Genomic DNA, 19,089 nt, shown 5'->3' with positions numbered 1-19,089 from the left:
GTTTCTGACTCCAACCTGTGCTCTTGGCACCGAGGTGGGGTGTTGTGGGAATCTAGGGTGCACAGCCGCCATGGCAGGCTCCCATCTGTCCCAGGATCTGTGCAATGCTGGGGCCTCTGTGATTACCAACAGCTCTTAGAGCTCGTGATACGCTGTCTCCATGGACCCCAAGCCAGCCAGCCAGCCTGCAATGGTTAGGCTGTGGATTGGGAAGCCCACGGACTGACTGACCTCAGGGTAGAAACATCCGGAATGTGGAGCTAGCTTTGTAGCCCAGCCTGGCCATGAGCTTGCATTCCTGCCTCAGTCTCCTAAGTGCTGGGACCCCGGTGTGTACCACCATCTCTTCACCCTGTCTTCCTCACCTCTTGGGCCTCAAGTGTGTGCAGTGTCTCTGCCAAGCCCCATTCAGTATCTCTTAGAGGCATCTGCGTCCCCATTTCTCTTTCCTTGTCCAAACCCACTAGCTGTCTGCGTCTCTGGGGTCTGTAGCTAGCTGCAAGCTTGAACAAGTACCCTCTCGACCTCGGACCTAGAGTTCAGACGTTGCTCTGAAGGCAGCACTAAGCCCAAGATGCTGAGACAAGGATTAGGCATAAAGCCACGCCCAAAGGTTGACACTACAGTTGGTGCTGCATACAAATCCCCAGCACTTGGGAGGCTGAGACAGAGGGATCACCATGAGTCCAAGGTCAGTCTGGGCTGCATAGCAAGATTGTCTCAAAAAGCCGGCAAAACGAAATTCCTGAGCTGGCATATGCCTGAATGGATGGGGAAGAGGAACTGCCAAGGGTTTAGTCTGAGACCCAGACTCAAAAAATAAGGGGAGCGTGGGGGTGGGGGCTGGGTGTGGCAGCGGCGCATACTTTTAATCCTAGCACCGAAAAGTAGAGGCTGGCAGGTTTCTGTGAGTTTGAGGCCAGCCTGCTATACAAGTTGAGTTACAGGAAGGCCAAGGCCACAAAACGAGGCTCTGTCTCAAAAAGAAAAAGAAAAAAGAATCGGGAAGGAAATGCCTTGAGCCCACCTTACAGAAAGAAGCCGGGGAGGCCCAAGCCGAAAGACAGAGGTGCAGGGCAACGTGCAGGAAGGAGGCACGGGGGTAACCCAGAGAGACACCCGGGAGTAACCCAGAGAGACCCATCAGGACCCTGCATTAGGGACCGAATTAAGGAAGACTAGGGTGTGAGGATGGGAAGAAGACAAAGCCAAGCTTGGAGAGGTGTCAGATTTCTTCCGTTTCTGGCGCGTGCACCCCCTCCACCATCCCCCCCCCCTTTACTTTACAACTCTCTCTGACGTCACATTTTCCAGTCTGGCCATGGGGGTGCAGGCCTCCCTCCCTGGCAGGAAGTGCCCTTTAGCCCCCTGCCACCTGGCACAGACTGCTCAGCCCCCAAACCCTAAGGCTCCCCTTCTCCTGGTGTCCAGCCCTCCTGACCCTGAAACCCCCTTTTCTCCCTGCAACTAAAAAAGTAAAGGGAGGAGATGGAAAAGGTGATTCCTACCCCCCCCCAAAAAAGGGGAATTGTCAAAGAGCAGGGGCAGAGGGTGCCACAGGCAGAGAGGGAGGGATGGAGGGAGGCAGGGCGGAGTGGGAACTGTCACAGTACCGGGGCTAGCAAGGTAAGAAGAGACGGAGGGCAAAGGGGTCCTGAGGAGTGAGAGGCCACGAGCTGTCAGGAGAGAGAGGGGCCCGGGAAGCAGGGATCCACGGTTCACAATCAGAGAAGAGGGAGACAGGAGAGGCCAGCTTCAGGGACCCTTCATGGCCCTAGTGGATGGGTGAACTGGGGGATGGGAGGCAGCCAGCGACCTCCGAGGGCTTCTGGATCCAGTCACAGCCCCCAGGAGAGTGTTCTCTTTTTCCTCTGCCAAACAGAAGAGCAGCGCTGCATCCCTGACCCTCCGGAACACTGGAGGGCTGTGCGGGTCCTACAGGCTATTAAAAAGATTTGGGAGGCCAGGGGCTGGAAAGATGGCTCAGTGGCTCAGGGCACTTGCCGAGGACATGGGTTTGGTTCTCAGTGCCCATGCAGTGGATAAGAGGGTCCAATGCCACTTTCTGATTTCCACGGGCACCGGGCACGCACATGGTGCATGGACATACATACAGATAGACAAAACACTTGAACATTAAACAGTGTGTGTGTGTGTGTGTGTGTGTGTGTGTGTGTGTGTGTGTGTATAACACATAGAGAGAGAGAGAGCCGGGCGTGGTGGCGCACGCCTTTAATCCCAGCACTCGGGAGGCAGAGGCAGGCAGATCGCTGTGAGTTCGAGGCCAGCCTGGTCTACAAAGTGAGTCCAGGACAGCCAAGGCTAACACAGAAAGACCCTGTCTCGGGGTGGGGGGGTGGGGGGGAACCATATATATATATATGTTGCTAGGCATTGTGCATGATTTTAATCCCAGAAGCCAGGGAGGAGGAGGAGGAGGAGGAGGAGGGTCAACAGTTCTATTTTGAGGCCACCTTGGCTGCATAATCAACCCCCTCTCTCTAAAATCCAAGGGGTCAGGTGAGTGAGATGCCTCAGTGGAAAGAAACACATTGTGGTCAATCCTGATGACCCGAGTCTGATCCCTAGGATGCACATGGTAGAAAGCAAACAATAAACCCCCTGCAAGGTGTCCTTTGACCTCTGACAGCATGTGCACGCACACTCACACACACCCTAAAAATACAAACCAATACTGGGCATGATGGCACGTGCTTTTAATCCGAGCACTCAGGGGACAGAGACATAAACAGATATCTGTGCCTTTGAGGCCACCTAGAGCCACATAGTGAGATCCTGTTCTGGGAGGGGAAAAAAAAAAGCAGGAAGGAAGAAATAAAGAAAGAAAGGGAGGAAGGAAGGAGGAGAAATAATAAAATATAAGCCACAGATTTGATGGGATGACGGCCCCATGGCTAAAGGTGGTTGCCATAGACGCCTGACCCGAGTTCCACCCCTAGAGAAATGCAGGGTTGTCTTCTGACCTGTACAGCCGTGTCCTGGCTCACACATACCCGTGTCCTGGCTCACATACATGACAATAAAGTTAAGGGTAAAGGGGTAGAGATACAGCAAAGTGCTAGACCACTTGCAGGGTGAAGACAGAAATGTATTTATTATTTTTTATTTTTTGGTTTTTTGAGACAGGGTTTCTCTACATAGCCCTGGCTGTCCTGGGCTTCCTTTGTAGATCAGGCTGGCCTGGAACTCACTCTGTAGTGAGCTGCTGCCTTCCTCTGTCTGCCTAGTGCTGGGGATAAAGGCATATGCTACCATGTCTGGAAATAAAAAATGCTTTTAATATTAAATATTTACTCACTTAGAGTAAGTAATTTTTTTTGGTTTTCTCAGACAAGGTTTCTCTGTACAGCCCTGGCCCTGGTACTCACCCTGTGCTGGCTGGCCTCAAACTCAGAGATCTTCCTGCTTCTGCCTAGCCAGTAAATGAATTTTTAATGTTAAAAGTAGATGTTTAAATAGCCTCGCATATTTTAATATTAAATATTTACTTATTAATATTTACTAAGCAAATACTTAGAAAAATCAGCACATGGCCAGGCACAGTGGTGCACGCCTGTAATCCCAGCATTTGGGAGGCAGAGACAGGTGGATCTTTGTGAGTTTGAGGCCAGCCTGGTCTACAAAGGGAGTCCAGGACAGCCAGGGCTACATAAGGAAACCCTGTTGTGAAAACCAAAAGAGAAAAGAAAGAAAGAAAAAAGAGAGAGAGAAAAAAAGAAAGAAAGGAAGGAAGGAAGGAAGGAAGGAAGGAAGGAAGGAAGAAAGAAAAAGAAAGAAAGAAAGAAAGAAAGAAAGAAAGAAAGAAAGAAAGAAAGAAAGAAAAAGAAAGATGAACACACACAGGATCTGAGGCCCGGTTACTGAAGCTAGGGTTTGCCAGGCTTAGCAAACTAAAACAAAACAAACAAAGAAAACAAGGTCCCCTAGTTACTGAGTTTCAGTTTTAAAAGAATACTTTGTTTTTGTTTTTGATTTTCGAGACAAGGTTTCTCTGCGTAGCCTCGGCTGTCCTGGACTCCCTTTGTAGATCAGGCTGACCTCAAACTCACAGCGATCCACCTGGAGTGCCTACCAACCGGCTTAAAAAAATAAAAATAAAAACTTTTTGATATAGCCATGTCACAAATACTGTGCATATACCTAATGCACACTGTTCGTGTAATTTTCGCCTGAGTCATTTGGAGCACACCGCAAATATAACATTCCATCCTTTTCCTAGCCTACTATTACCACACATAAAATATTCTACGCAATAACTCACATTCAGCTCATATTCAAAATGTCCCAGTGGTCTGGGAGGGCTATCACCCAGAAAGTCCAGAGAGAAAAAGAAATAGGAGAAAGCATGCCTCAATTTCCCCCTTCATAAAGTTGGGATAAAAATACCTCCTCCTTAAAATTAAATTAAATGAGAGGCCCTTGTGCGTGGCTCCTGGCAGACTCTCACCTAACCTCTGCGGTTATATTACTGTTTTATAGACCATAAATGACGTCATTTGGTTATGATCACCATTGTTCAGGAGTAGATCCTGGACACCCTCCCTGTCCCTGGTAGCGGTTTTAAGGTTGGAGTCGTCCCCTCCACCTCACCCCACCCCATCTGGCTGTCTGTCACCCTGCCTGTCGATTGTGACGTAGGCTGATGCTAGGGAAAGGGGGCATCTGGCCGGAAATCCCTCTTCCTGTTGCAGATAAGCCCAGAGCTGCCCAGCTGACCCCAGACCCCCTCCTCCCCCACCCCCTTTCATGTCACAGCACCAAACCCTCAAGACGGGGAACCTGTCCAAGCCCCTCACCCCACCCCCACTACCATGTAGGCATCCCTCAGACCTCCTCGGCACCCCCAGCCCTGCCTTGCCCCTGCCCCCCAAGTCCTTCTCCAAGCCAAATTCGTTCCTGAAAGGGGACCGTTCCAAGGACCAGCACGCATCCCTAAGGCAGGGGGTACAGCTTGGCCACGCCCCCATCCTTGCAACTTGACCCAGGCTGCGACCCCCAGCTCTGACGTCTCGGAAAATTCTACCCCCCCCCCACTCCCCTAATCAGGCCCCCCGGGGAAGGGTGCATGGTATGAAATGGGGCTGAGACCCCCCTGGCTTAGGAGAGAAAGAACCTGCAACAAAGAGGTGAGCCACGACCTGGGCCTTGGATGCCTGGGTATCTCAACTGGGGCGGCCAGGACCCTCAGGGCCTGGGTTTAAGTGAAAAAGGGAGGACGGATTGGAAACCAACATTCCATTTTCTGGGATAGGAGATTGCAAATGCGGAGTCTGAGGGAAACAAGGGTTGCAATCAGGACTCTTGGGTCCCTAAATGTCACCTTTTCGTCTCTCTACCAGAGCAGTCAGAGCAGCATCCGTCATGGACCTGTGGAACTGGGATGACGTGTCACTGCAGGAAGTGCCTCCTGGGGACAAGCTGACAGGACTGGGTAGGCTGCCCTGGCTTGGGGACAAAGTGTACGCAAGGGTCCCAGGATGCGGGCCTCTTGACCCCCTCACCGGGCCTTAACATCCTCCTTGCCTGCAGAAGGAGCAGAGTTTGGTTTTTACTTCCCTGAAGCAGCGCTGCAAGGGGACGCGCAGACCACACCGATGACCATAGAGAGCTGCTGGAAAGGTGGCTGCTGGGTTGGACGCCCCCCTGGGTGCTGGGGGCGGGAAATGGGAGATGCTGGGCTCTTTAGAAGGAATGAGGTGGCTGAGCGGGAAGGGAGTAGCATGTTTGGACTCGTGAGGTTGAAAAGAGGCGAGCGTGGGTGGTTGAGGTCCCTAAGTCATTGCTTACACCCTAACCCTAAACTCAGCTGCTTTCTTGTCCAACATAGGGTTCCCAGAGCTGGACTGGAGCCCCGCTTTACAGCACGAGGAAGTACCCTTCGAGGCAGGTGAGTGTACAGAAAAGGAAAGGCCAGAGCCGGGCGGTGGTGGCGCACGCCTTTAATCCCAGCACTCGGGAGGCAGAAGCAAGGGGATCGCTGTAGTTCGAGGCCAGCCTGGTCTACAAAGGGAGTCCAGGACAGCCAAGGCTACACAGAGAGAACCTGTCTCGAAAAACCAAAGCCAAAAACAAAAATGGGGGGGGGGGCGAGGTCCTGACACACCAGAGTTGAGCGTTCAGCCCCCCGACCCCCGCTAGTGAGGCTAGTACTGGGGGCACCTACATCCTCAAGACGATATGGGCGCCCATCCCCTAAAACTTCCAAAGGTGCGTGGGTGGGACTAAGATCCTTGGGCTCCCCCACATTTAAGGTCCATCCCCCTCACAGAGCCTGTTGCTGCTCACCCCCTTCCGTGGTCGCGAGACTGGACAAACCTGGGGCGCAACACCTCGGACCCGTGGAGCTGCGTATCACAGCCGCCGGGCCCCGCCCCTCCAGGCACCAGTCCCTCCCCGTCGGTTGGCTTCGAAGCGGGGACGGACCCGAATCCCGCCACCTCGGCGGGAGGGGGACCCCCCTCGTGGTCGTCGCACCCTCCTCCGGCCACCTGGAGCGCGGCCAGCTGGGACAGTTCTGTGCGCCCCAATGGAGCCACCTACTGGGACGATGGCCTGTCGGGGGAAGCGCGCGCGGGCTGTCCGGACTACACCGCCCCGTGGGACGCCGGGCTGCAGGGCTGCAGCGTCCCTTGCGAGGGTCACCAGGGTCCACCGTTCAGCACGCCCTCCAGATCGAGCCCGCGGTCCGATCGGGCCACCTGGACTCGCCACCACCCCAGAGCCAACCACCGAGGTGAGTGGCTGCAACCCGCAGAGGAGGTGGTGACGTCAGATGGATGAGGGGGTGGGGGGTGGGGTGGGGGGTCTGGGTCTTGGAAACTTGACAGGGGGGGGCGAGGTTATGTGTCTGAAGCGGAAAGAGGGAATGGGGTGAAGAGGACGCTGGAGAAGCAGAGGTTAGGGGCCGTGTGAGCGGAAAGATGCGCATTCAGATGCCCGCGTCTTCAAGGCGGGGAAGCCAAATTCCTGAATTTTCCTAGATGGGCCTCAGCTGGCTGGGGTCCCTCAAACTGACTCTCGGGTCTCTCTCCTGTGAACTCACAGACACGCCCCACCCCCCCGAGGAGGGGACAGAGATGGACTCCTGGGGTCCTAAGTCGGGACAACGTGAATCTTTTTAGCCTTGGAAGCGAAGACTCACCGTCCTCCCGCGCCCTCGCGCGACTGCTAGGGTGGTCGCAGCGGAGTGTTCCGGGAAGCCTGTCGTTCACCTGCCTCTCCCCACCCTCTCAGGTCCCATTCAGCTATGGCAGTTCCTCCTGGAGCTGCTCCACGACGGGGCGCGCAGCAGCTGCATTCGCTGGACGGGCAACAGCCGCGAGTTCCAGCTGTGCGACCCCAAAGAGGTAGGACAACCCCTCAAGTGCCCCGAGATGCCTGCCGCCCCCCCCCCGCCCACCTCTGCCCGACTCAGCGGCTGAGACCCCCACCCATCACAGCGGCTAAGACCCGCCCCACCCATCACAGCGGCTAACACCCCCCACACATCACAGCGGCTAAGGCCCCCCACCCCCCCATCACAGCGGCTAACACCCGCCCCACCCATCACAGCGGCTGAGACCCCCCCCATCACAGCGGCTAAGACCCGCCCCACCCATCACAGCGGCTAACACCCGCCCCACCCGTCACAGCGGCTAAGGCCCCCCCCACCCGTCACAGCGGCTAAGACCCCCCACCCACCCATCACAGCGGCTAACACCCGCCCCACCCGTCACAGCGGCTAACACCTCCCCCCCACATCACAGCGGCTAACACCCCCCCACACACATCACAGCGGCTAAGACCCCCCCCACATCACAGCGGCTAACACCCCACACACATCACAGCGGCTAACACCCCCCCACACACACATCACAGCGGCTAAGACCCCCCCCACATCACAGCGGCTAACACCCCCCACACATCACAGCGGCTAACACCCCCCCACACACACATCACAGCGGCTAAGACCCCCCCACATCACAGCGGCTAACACCCGCCCCACCCGTCACAGCGGCTAAGGCCCCCCACCCACCCATCACAGCGGCTAACACCCGCCCCACCCGTCACAGCGGCTAACACCCCCCCCACATCACAGCGGCTAACACCCCCCACACACACATCACAGCGGCTAAGACCCCCCCACATCACAGCGGCTAACACCCCCCACACATCACAGCGGCTAAGGCCCCCCACACATCACAGCGGCTAAGGCCCCCCACCCACCCATCACAGCGGCTAACACCCGCCCCACCCGTCACAGCGGCTAAGGCCCCCCACCCACCCATCACAGCGGCTAACACCCGCCCCACCCGTCACAGCGGCTAACACCCCCCCCCCACATCACAGCGGCTAAGGCCCCCCCCCACACATCACAGCGGCTAAGACCCCACACACACATCACAGCGGCTAAGACCCGCACCCACCCACCCGTCACAGCGGCTAACACCCGCCCCCGGGTCCCTCTGACCCCCGGACTGCACCCTAGGTGGCCCGGCTGTGGGGCGAGCGCAAGAGGAAGCCGGGGATGAACTACGAGAAGCTGAGCCGAGGTCTGCGCTACTATTACCGCCGCGACATCGTGCTCAAGAGCGGCGGGCGCAAGTACACGTACCGCTTCGGGGGACGCGTGCCCGTCCTCGCCTGTCCCGGTGACGTGGGACACCTGCCAGGTGCAGAAAGCCAATAAAATAAATAAAAAATAAAAAACACCGTCGAATGAGATTGCTTGTCTGATTCTTTTCCAACTGTCTTTTTGTTTGTTTGTTGGTTTGTTTTCCGAGTCAGGGTCTCTCTGTGTAGCCTTGGCTGTCCTAGACTCTCTTTGTAGACCAGGCTGGCCTCGAACTCACAGCGATCCACCTGCCTCTGCCTCCCGAGTGCTTGGGATTAAAGGCGTTCGCCGCCACCGCCCTGCTCATTCCATCTTTCACAGACCCTATGAGCCTGGGCTCTGACTCCATTAAGCCCCTAGACGGTCAGTGTCTTAGTTCCTCCGCTAAGAGGACCAGGAGCGAAGACCCCTCACATTGAGACCCCATTACCTACAAAGCCCAGCTGCCTCCCTGCTCTTCCTCCTCTAGGCCCGCTCTGCCCGCCACCCCACCCCACCCCACCCGCCGCCTTCGCTCTCTCAGCGCCTTCTGCACCTCTCAATTTGGAGATTAGTTTTGGGGTAAGAAAGTCCACAGGGTCTACTGTGCGCCTGTCCGGTTATAGAGACGTTTAAAGAAATTGGACTCGTTAAGGCTTGACACTAGTTTGTCCTCTCAAACTTATCTACAAATTTATTCCCCCTCCCAAAAAAATTTTTTTTACGTTGGATATATTAAGAGATTAGAAAGATAACCTGGCCGGGTGGTGGCGGCGCACGCCTTTCAATCCCAGCACTTGGGAGGCAGAGGCAGGAGGATCGCTGTGAGTTTGAGGCCAGCCTGGTCTACAAAGGGAGTCCAGGCCAGCCAGGGCCACACAGAGAAAACAAAACAAAACAAAAAGTGGGGTGAGGATGGAGCACTAGAGAGATGGCTCAGAGGTTTAGAGCCCTGACTGCTCCTCCAGAGGTCCCGAGTTCAATTCCCAGCAACCACATGGTGGCTCACAGCCATCTATAGTGAGATCTGGCGCCCTCTTCTGGCCTGCAGGTGTACATGCAGGCAGAGCACTGTGTACATAATAAACAAATTTTTTTTCCCCCCCGAGAGACAGGGTTTCTCTGTGTGGCCTTGGCTGTCCTGGACTCGCTTTTGTAGACCAGGCTGGCCTCGAACTCACAGCCATCCTCCTGCCTCTGCCTCCCGAGTGCTAGGATTAAAGGCGTGCGCTGCCACGCCCGGTTTACAAATCTTTAAAGATTTAAAAAAAAAAAAAAAAAAAAAGAGGAGCCATCTTTAGGCAGAGCATCCAAACCATCAGAAGGAACAAGTGCGGAAGCCGGGGAAAGCCAGCCTGTATGTTTAAGGACCAGCTAAATTGGGGTGCCTGCGGTGCAGGAAGTGAGGAGAGGTTAGGTGGTCAAAGTTCATCGGTAAGAAATCTATTTTAGACTAGTTACGCCAGGAGCCAGGGAACCAGTTCAGGCTGAGGAAAGGACGCGTTATAACCCAAGTGCTGAAGCCATCCTTATGGCTACGGGTGCACAGTGGGGAACAGCACGGAAGCTGAGTGCCAGGAAATGGATTTACTACAATAATCCGTGCTGACGGATCTAAACTGCATGTGGCAAACACGGGTCTGGGGTTCTGGGTTGTTTTTTTTTTTTTTTCAAGACAGGGGTTTTTCTGTGTAGCCTTGGCTGTCCTGGACTCACTTTGTAGACCAGGCTGGCCTCGAACTCACAGTGATCCTCCTGCCTCTGCCTCCCGAGTGCTGGGATTAAAGGCGTGTGCCACCACACCTGGCACCATTTCTCTCTCTCTCTCTCTCTCTCTCTCTCTCTCTCTCTCTTCTCTCTTTCTTTCTTTCTTTCTTTTTAAGATTTATTTACTTATTATTTACACAATATTCTGCCCACATATGTGCCCGCAGGCCAGAAGAGGGCACCAGATCTCATTATAGATGGTTATGAGCCACCATGTGGTAGCTGGGAATTGAACTCATTACTTTTAGAAGAGCAGTCAGTGCTTTTTTGTTTTGTTTTGTTTTTGGAGACAGGGTCTCTCTGTGTAGCCCTTGCTGTCCTGGACTCGCTTTGTAGACCAGGCTAGCTTCAAACTCACAGCGATCCGCTTTTTATAACTATTTTTTGGAAACAAATAAATAAACAACTTTCCTTTGAGTCCAGGCATAAGGGTACACAGTTGTGTTGTAACTGTTTAAACACTACAGCCCCTCCATTGAAACCTACTTTAGTTCCTAGCATAACTATGGCTCCACTGTTAATGCCTGCTGTGGCTTTAGCATATCAGAAGCCATTTTGCCTCCAAATCTCTATTGTTATCCTAAAATAAGATTAAGTCCAGGTTCTCAGACTCCACCTGCCTGGGAGCTTGAACAGCCTTTGACCTGCAATTCAATACTTGTTGAACATTCTGCTTGAATTAATGATTTTTTTAATAAATATATTGGGTTTTTTAATTTTAAGAATTGTTGCTATTACACATATTTTTTTGAATTTACTTATTTATTGTGTGTACAGTATTGTTTACATGTGTGCCCGGATGACAGAAGTGGGCACCATACATCATTACAGATGGCTGTGAGCCACCATGTGGTTGCTGGGAATTGAACTCAGGACCTCTGGGAGAGCAGCCAGTGCTCTTAACCCCTGAGCCACCTCTCCAGCCCTGAATTAATGATTTATGTACTACTTAAAAACACAACCACCATACCCTGCTATGCTCCTTTCTCCAGGATGGTTGGGCACGGAAAAGTCCCCAAGCCTATATATCTTAGCCAAACAGCTTAAAATGCTTTGTCTGGCTACTTGGACATTATGCTCAGAACGAAATCTTCTTGTGTTTAGCTGTAAATCAAAATGATGTAATGCTTCCCTCCCCCCTTGCTTCCCACCTAGTTACCTGGTTGTTACATAGTTATGGTTTTTCTTATAAAAAGCCTGCCTAGCCGGGGAGGTGGCGGTGGTGGCGCACGCCTTTAATCCCAGCACTCGGGAGGCAGAGGCAGGAGGATCGCTGTGAGTTCGAGGCCAGCCTGGTCTACAAAGCGAGTCCAGGACAGCCAGGGCTACAAAGAGAGACCCTGTCTCAAAAAACCAAAAACAAACAAACAAACACCCACAAACAGTCTAGGACATTTTCCCACCCCCGCTCTGCAGACAGCCGTCTTTTTCCTCCAGGCAGGTCAGGCAGGTGGACAAGAACCCATCATTAGACGTCGGGAGCCTTTAGAGAGCAACGCCATATCCTGATTGGAAAAGAAAAATAATGAGCAGGGATTTAGCTCAATAGGAGATCGGATCTCTGTAGGAGTGGGCGTGGCCATAGCGGCTTCTGGGCACGCCCCCTGCCCCCGCCCCGCCCTGCGGCCACTCTATCCTCCCGGAGGACTCCCTTCGGCTCCTCCTCTCTCAGCTTCCGGCCAGCCGGAATTCCGCTTCCTGCCTGACATTGGCGTCTTTGCTAAAGGGGTCACATTGAGCGAACGCCGCCCCGGGGCCGTCTGTCGGTGAGTGTGAAGGGCCAGGGATCCGGGGAGGCCCAGGTCCAGGGCTAGAGACGCTGCCCAGGGCTTCCCTGGCGCCGGGAAGAGACTTCCCGGCTGCCGTGGCTGCCGCGCGGGCCCCGGGGGTCCTGGAGCTGACCGTGATGATGCCCGGCCGCGTCCCGAGCATCCTCTGTTTAAACTTGCTGCATCCTCCGGCCCCGGGGACCAGGGTCGGCCTTCATCACCCTTTTAACAGCGCCGAGAGCCGGGTGGTGGTGGCGCACACCCTGTAATCCCAGCACTCGGGAGGCAGAGGCAGGGGGATCGCTGTGAGTTCGAGGCCAGCCTGGTCTACAAAGCGAGTCCAGGACAGCCAGGGCTACACAGAGAAACCCTGTCTCGAAAAACCAAAAAAAAACAAAACAAACAAAACAGCGCCGAGGCTGGGAGTGTGAAAGCTTCTTAGTCGGCGGCTGTAAGGGCCGCCATCGGGATTTGGACCCAGGAAATCGGACCACGGTGCTTTTTTTTTTAGCCCAGGAGTGGCCGCCCGCGCGCGCGCCCCAAGGCCTTGTCCGGTTCCCCCTCAGCATCGTCTGTGACCAAAACTCTCGAAATTGCTTCCTCCCCCCCTTCCCCCCGCCCGTTCTCCCCCCCACTCCCCCTCCCAGGGAACCTGTTGTTGCACGGTCCAGGCGCCCTGCTTCTCGGGACCACTTGAATTGGCATTGGCCTGCGCACCCCTGTGGCGCCAAGGTCGTCCAGATAGATGCTCTAGGATAGAGACATTTTCCTCTCAGGTTCGGGGACGTTGGCTGTTGTGTCATCTCTACAGACGTAGTCAGCCGGTTTTCTTCGTGGCAGTGGTGGTTTTGTTGTTGTTGTTTGTTTTGCTTTAAGCCTTGGGTGCTCAAGGGTCCACGGGATCCCGGGAGCTAAGGTATTGGAGCGCGTATGGAGGGCGTCGCATGCGCCTTTATTTACCTCTTAGTGGGAACGCAGCCTACACTTCCTTCAGGGACGGAGGCGGCAACTTCAGTAGACTTGGCACCGTTTAGGGCTTTGTCGGCAGCCAGAACCACAGATGTCCTAGTTGCAAGTGTCACAAATTACCATCTTCACGCATGGTTTCCCCCTTTTGTTGGTGGGGGATCGTCTTAAGCAGTTTTGCAGTGCGTTGAGGCATATTCTGAGAAAACTGTGAGTCCACCGGACGCCTGATGAGTGTGTGACATCGAAAAGCTCTAAAATCCTTGTTGTTTTTGATGATGATGGATGAAACATGACCACTGGGAGCTCTGTGACCTTGGGAAGCCATTTAGACACCCTGACCCTTGTGTAGGCAGCTGAGGTAGCTATTCCTGTTAGAGTGGCCATAAGGGTGGGGTGTATAGAGTACACATAGTATGTGCTGTGCACACAGTGAGTGGTTTGGTTTGGTTTGGTTTTGGTTTTCGAGACAGGGTCTCTCTGTGTAGCCTTGGCTGTCCTGGACCCGCTTTGTAGACCAGGCTGGCCTCGAACTCAGTGCTGGGATTAAAGGCGTGCACCACCACACCCGGCCTACACAGTGAGTGTTAACTGAAATTTAAGGATAAAGACTGGTTTTGTCAAGCTGGGCATCGTGGTGCATGCATAGGGAGGCAGAGGCAGGCGGATCTCTGTGAGTTCGAGGCCAGCCTGGTCTACAAAAGGCTGGTTTTGCCAAGGAGAGACATCTGTCCAACCCTGCTGGGACTTCTACACTCATGTGTGTATGTGTGTGTGTGTATGTATGTGTGTGTGTATGTATGTACGTATGTGTGTGTGCGTGCGTGTGTGTGTATGTATGTGTGTATGTATGTGTGTATGTATGTACGTATGTGTATGTGTGTGTGCGTGTGTATGTGTGTGTGTGTGTGTGTGTGTGTGTGTGTATTCCCCCCTGCCCTTCATCATTCTTTGAGGGGATAATAGCTTATTCACAGTCCACCCATTCTTCTGGCCTGCTACTGGGCCTTGCTACTCTGTCATCCCCATGCCTAGGCACTCCCAAGGTTGCCAATGTTCCTGCTCTGTTTGCATCCAGGAGTCAGCACCATGGCCGAAGACATCAAGACTAAAATCAAGAACTACAAAACTGCCCCTTTTGACAGCCGCTTCCCAAACCAGAACCAGACCAAGAACTGCTGGCAGAACTACCTGGGTAAGCCGGCTCCCGGGGGCAAGGCTAATGTGTGTGGATCTTGCCTGGGTTTTGTGCATGCCTCACATCTCATGAGGGAAGTTGGGGCCCAGGGCCCTGTGCATCCCAGCCTGTTTTCATTCACTCTGGACATACTGTCCGGAGAGCCCAGAACCCCCTCGTACTAGTTGTCAAAGTAGGACTTTGGTCTCAACAATAATGGCTTTGAAGAGTTATGTATGTGTTTTGTGTGTGTGCCACACATGCGCACAACATACAAATAAACACAGCATGTAATCAATTAATTCAGAAGCGTCTCCTGCAGTCACAACCATGTGGGAAAGCAGATATTGCCAGCACTCTGTCCTCTGCTTGCTCTGTGCCTGGTCGTCAGCACAGTTCTTTCTCTCTCTCCTCACTAGACACGGGACACCGTTAATTGAAAGTGGTCACAGTTGGGTGCCCCTGTCATGCTTGAGTCCATGAGACCTTCCCTTAAAAAAGTCAAAAAGTGAAGCCAGGTGTGGTGGCGCACACCTTTAATCCCAGCACTCGGGAGGCAGAGGCAGGTGGATCACTGTGAGTTTGAGGCCAGCCTGGTCTACAAAGTGAGTCTAGGACAGCCAAGGCTACACAGAGAAACCCTGTCTCGGGACCCCCCCCCCCAAAAAAAAGTCAAAAGCAAAATAAACACCCAAACACCCTCCTGCCTTCCTCGGCTTTCCTCGCCTTCTCTGGGCTTCCACAGCCCCTCATACTTCGCCATCTTTCCTAGCTCTAGAATGTTCTAATTGGGCAACAGTATAACAGTCCAGGTTGGGTGTATACAGCTCCTTATGGTATACCTGTAACTTTGCACTCTCTCTCTCTGTGTATATATAAGCAGTCATGAAGCAAAAAAGTATTTGGGGATTTTCCTCAAACGTGTGCTTGGTCTGAGTTGGTCCCCAACCTCTTTTCCTCACAGACTTCCACCGCTGCGAGAAGGCGATGAACGCGAAGGGGGGCGACGTCTCCGTGTGTGAGTGGTACCGGCGCGTGTACAAGTCCCTCTGCCCGGTGTCATGGGTATGTGCCTCCCCGCGGGACTCTTGGGCGGTCAGGTGGGGACCTAGCGGACAGGAGTATGGTGACCAAGGGACGAGGTGGGAGCCGCGTGGAGTGTCACTGACTCCTCGTCAGTCAGGGCTCTCAGCCCAGGACCGCTCTCCTAGGTCCGCCTTGCACTGGAGAAAAATGGACTCTGGCTGTGTATAAATCGATGTGAGTTTGAGGCCAACCTGGTCTACAGATCTAGGACAGCCAGGACACTATGGCAACAGGAGAGGCCCTGTCTCAAAAACAAACACAAACAAAAACAAAAAAGGAAGAAAGAAAGGAAGGAAACAACAAAAACACGTGTCTTAAAATAAAAATGTGAGCATTTAGCCTGGTGTGGTGGTGCACACCTGAAATCCTAGCACTCGGGAGGCAGAGGCAGGAGGATCGCTGTGAGTTCAAGGCCAGCCTGGTCTACAAAGTGAGTCTAGGACAGCCAAGGCTACACAGAGAGACCCTGTCTCGGAAAAACCAAAGAGAGAAAGAGACAGACAGACAGACAGACATGTTGGGCTACTGAAATCCTATCATTTCTTTAAAAGTTGGGGTTCGCATGCGTGTGTAATATATAGCACGTGTGCGTGCGAGCGCGCTGCTGCCTGTGGGGGTCAGGAGAGGAGTTGATCAGCTGCAACTGGAGTTAGTAAAGGTTGAGAGCTGGGAACCGAACCTGGGTCCTCTGCAGGAGCAACAGGCCCGCCTGCCTGCTGAGTGTCCAGCCCGTTACACTGGATACTCCGTCCTGGGGTTTATTTTGACCTGTGGGGTGGTAGCTGTTGTTAGACAGATCTTATGTAGTCTAGACTGTCTTCAGACTTGCTCTGTGGTCAAGAATGACCTTGAACTCCTGAGAGCTGGGACCACAGGCCACAACACCCTGCTGGAGCAGTGCTGGGATGGATCCCATGCTTCCTGTGCGCTAGGCAAGCAGCCGGCCAGCCGGGCCATATCCCCAGCTGCCCCCCCAACCCCCTTATAACTACGGTACAGTAATTTTTAAAGGTACTTTTAAATAATATATTGATCCTTCTTATTTTGTTCCTCTTTTGATGGCTGTATCCAAGACGCCCTCGTCTTGTACTTTCTTTTCTTCTGTGTGGGTGCATGTGTGTCTGCACCACGGGCAGGACTGCTGTCTGCAGAGTCCGTAAGAGACTGATTATGAGCCTCCGTGGGGCGCAGGGCCCATCCAAGAGCAAAGTGCGCTCTCAGGCTCTGAACTCTCAGCCACCTCCATCTCTCCAGCCTCTGTGCTTTTTGCTTTTTCTTTTCTTTTTGTGTTTTTTCAAGACAAGGGCGCTATGTGTTGTCCTGGCTGTCCTGGAACTTGCTCTGTAGACCAGGCTGGCCTTGAACTAAGAGATCACCCACCTCTGCCACCCAAGTGCTGGAATTTCTTTTGGTTTTTCACGATGGGGTTTCTGTGTAGCCTTGGCTGCCCTGGACTTGTTTTGTAGACCAGGCTGGCCCTGAATTCACAGAGGTCCTCCTGTCTCTGCCTCCCTGGGTGCTGGGACTACAGGCGTGCGCCACCACACCCAGCTTAGGTGTGGATCCTTTACTTACATGTGTGTTTGTGTGTGTCACATGTGTGCCTGGTGCACATGGAGGCCAGAAGACAGTGTCAGATCCACTAGAACTGAAGTCACAGGTGTTTGTGAGCCGCCATGTGGGTGCTGGGAATTGAACCAGTGCTCTTAACTGCTGAGCCACCTTTCCAAGCTTGCAGTTTTGCCCATCTGGGCTGTAGCTGGGAGTATCCTGGTACTCACCATAAGCACACATACCCTCTCATCTGAGGCATGTGCTGAGCCTCTCTGTGTTTGCGTTTTGTTTTGTTTTTCTTTTTGGGTTTTTGATACAGACTTTCTCTGTGTAGCCCTGGCTGTCCTGCAGCTCAGCTGTAGACCAGGCTGGCCTCAAACTCAGAGATCCACTTGCCTCCTCCTTCTGAGCTTCACCACGCCCAACTGTGTTTTGCTTTTTTAAAGACTTTATTATTTTTAAGTTTTGTTTACTTATTATGTATATGAGTACACTGTCTTCATGCACACCAGAAGAGGGCATCGGATTCTATTACAGATGATTATGAGCCACCATGTGGTTGCTGGGAATTGAACTCAGGACCTCTGGAAGAGCAGACAGTGCTCTTAACTACTGAGCCATCTCTCCAGCCCTTAGTAATTGTTTTTATTAATTATGTATTTGGGTATGTGCATTTGAGTGTGGTGCCCATGGAGGTCAGATGGTATGGAACGTCTGGCGCTGAAGTCACAGGAAGTTGTGAGCCTTCTGGGCTCTGGGAACTGAACTGGTTTTAGCCAGAGTCTTTCCAGCCCCATCTGTAAGTTTGTTGTTATTTTAAGGTATAAACTTTCAGTTACCTGTGTGTTGGGATGAGTGCAGGTCCCTGAGGTAGCCAGAAGAGGGCGCCAGATCCCCTGGAGCTGGATTCATAGGTGTTTGTAGGCAGCTTGACTTGAGCTCTGGGAACTCTAGGGCAGCTAGGGGGAAGAGCAGCAAGTGTTGGGAGGGGGAGGGAGAGGAAGGGAGGGAGAGGCAGGGGGGAGGGAGGGGGGAGGAAGGGAGGGAGAGGCAGGGGGGAGGGAGGGGGGAGGGAGAGGCAGGCGAGGGGGAGGAGAGGAGGGGAGTAGAGAGAAAAAGACTTTAGACAAATGTATTGTACAGTCTGTATTTTACTTTCTTTGAGCAAGGTCTCACATTAATGCTCAAACTTTCACTGAACTTATCAGGTAGCCCAGGCTGGCCCCAAATTCACCATAATCTGCCAGCCCCTCCCTCCTGAGTGCCGAGCTGGCAGGTCTCAGCTAGCACACCTGGTTATACTTTGGTCTTTTTCTGTACTTGAAACATATTTTCACACCAGCAGGTGGATCTCTGTGAATTTGAGGCCAGCCTGGTCTACAGAGTGAATTCTGAGACTACACAGTGATACCCTGTCTTGAAAAACCAATATATAGGAGCTGGAGAGATGGCTCAGTAGATAGAGCACTGTCGGCTCTTCTTGAGGAAGTGCAGTTCCCAGCAACCACCTGGTGGCTCACAACCATCTGTACGGGAATCTGAGCCCTCTTCTGGCCTGCAGGTGTACATGCAGATAGAACATTCATATACATAAAATAAATAAAGTATTTAAAAAAGACAGACAGACAGACAGACACACACTGTTGCTGTGGGGGGGGGGGGCGCATGAGCGTGTGAGAGCAGTATCCAAGGAGACCAGAAGAAGCCGGATCACATGCAGTGGTGAGCTCCCCGGTGAGTGCCGAGAACCAAATGTGGGTTCTCTGCAAGAGCAGTTCCCTCTCTGCTGGTGATCCCGGGACTGTTTTGCCTGTTCTTCCGGACCGTCAGCTCGTTTAGAATAGTTGTTTTGTCGTTTTGAGTCACTGGATTCTTGGGGACAGCGCCTGGTGCCCGGGAGGCAGCTGTGGCCGCCTGTTGGCCGCGAGCAGCAGTGGGTAAAGCTCAGGCCTTGCCACAGGAGGACGGAGTTACAGCACTTGTCTTTTCAGGTCTCGGCCTGGGATGACCGCAGAGCAGAAGGCACGTTTCCTGGGAAGATCTGACCTGGCCCCACCCACCTCCCCTGTTCTCCGTCCTTCTCCCCACAGAGTGAAGGGGGACCCGGCTATACGACGGTCCCGGCCCTGGGACCCTGAATCATGCTGCGACTGCTAATAAAAGTTCACGGAAACGTT

The 19,089-nt window shown here is 53.4% G+C and overlaps 2 protein-coding genes and 1 long non-coding RNA gene across 3 annotated transcripts; 2 read left to right on the top strand and 1 right to left on the bottom strand.

Annotated features, from left to right (window-relative positions):
- The first annotated feature begins 4,869 nt into the window (after positions 1-4,869).
- ETV2 (ETS variant transcription factor 2) lies at positions 4,870-8,703 on the top strand. The gene is made up of 7 exons (XM_084770693.1): positions 4,870-5,147; positions 5,361-5,452; positions 5,551-5,640; positions 5,849-5,908; positions 6,290-6,754; positions 7,255-7,367; positions 8,489-8,703. The coding sequence occupies exons 2-7, from the start codon at positions 5,383-5,385 to the stop codon at positions 8,687-8,689; spliced, it is 999 nt and encodes a 332-aa protein (XP_084626819.1). The 5' UTR covers positions 4,870-5,147; positions 5,361-5,382; the 3' UTR covers positions 8,690-8,703.
- Positions 8,704-11,103: 2,400 nt separating this feature from the next.
- On the bottom strand, positions 11,104-13,749 carry LOC311591474. Its single transcript, XR_014777114.1, has 2 exons — positions 12,782-13,749; positions 11,104-11,865 (listed from the first exon to the last, which is right to left on the bottom strand). It is a non-coding gene; the product is annotated as an uncharacterized lncRNA (long non-coding RNA).
- COX6B1 (cytochrome c oxidase subunit 6B1) lies at positions 11,974-19,089 on the top strand. The gene is made up of 4 exons (XM_084771082.1): positions 11,974-12,126; positions 14,174-14,290; positions 15,237-15,337; positions 18,904-19,089. The coding sequence occupies exons 2-4, from the start codon at positions 14,185-14,187 to the stop codon at positions 18,955-18,957; spliced, it is 261 nt and encodes an 86-aa protein (XP_084627208.1). The 5' UTR covers positions 11,974-12,126; positions 14,174-14,184; the 3' UTR covers positions 18,958-19,089.

This window comes from Acomys minous, assembly GCF_964271855.1.
Source record: "Acomys minous genome assembly, chromosome: 20".
NCBI classification, from domain to species: Eukaryota; Metazoa; Chordata; class Mammalia; order Rodentia; family Muridae; genus Acomys; species Acomys minous.
The sequence above is the reverse complement of the archived record's forward strand: the minus strand, read 5'-3'. Positions and strand labels throughout refer to the sequence as shown.

What these genes read in the sequence shown, in the direction of transcription:
- ETV2 (XM_084770693.1), top strand. Translation starts at nt 5,383, where the DNA reads ATGGACCTGTGGAACTGGGATGACGTGTCACTGCAGGAAGTGCCTCCT. An exon ending in CATAGAGAGCTGCTGGAAAG is followed by an intron (nt 5,641 to 5,848) that starts GTGGCTGCTGGG and finishes TGTCCAACATAG; the next exon opens with GGTTCCCAGAGCTGGACTGG. An exon ending in CCCCAGAGCCAACCACCGAG is followed by an intron (nt 6,755 to 7,254) that starts GTGAGTGGCTGC and finishes CCACCCTCTCAG; the next exon opens with GTCCCATTCAGCTATGGCAG.
- COX6B1 (XM_084771082.1), top strand. Translation starts at nt 14,185, where the DNA reads ATGGCCGAAGACATCAAGACTAAAATCAAGAACTACAAAACTGCCCCT. An exon ending in CTGCTGGCAGAACTACCTGG is followed by an intron (nt 14,291 to 15,236) that starts GTAAGCCGGCTC and finishes TTTTCCTCACAG; the next exon opens with ACTTCCACCGCTGCGAGAAG. An exon ending in CCCTCTGCCCGGTGTCATGG is followed by an intron (nt 15,338 to 18,903) that starts GTATGTGCCTCC and finishes TTGTCTTTTCAG; the next exon opens with GTCTCGGCCTGGGATGACCG.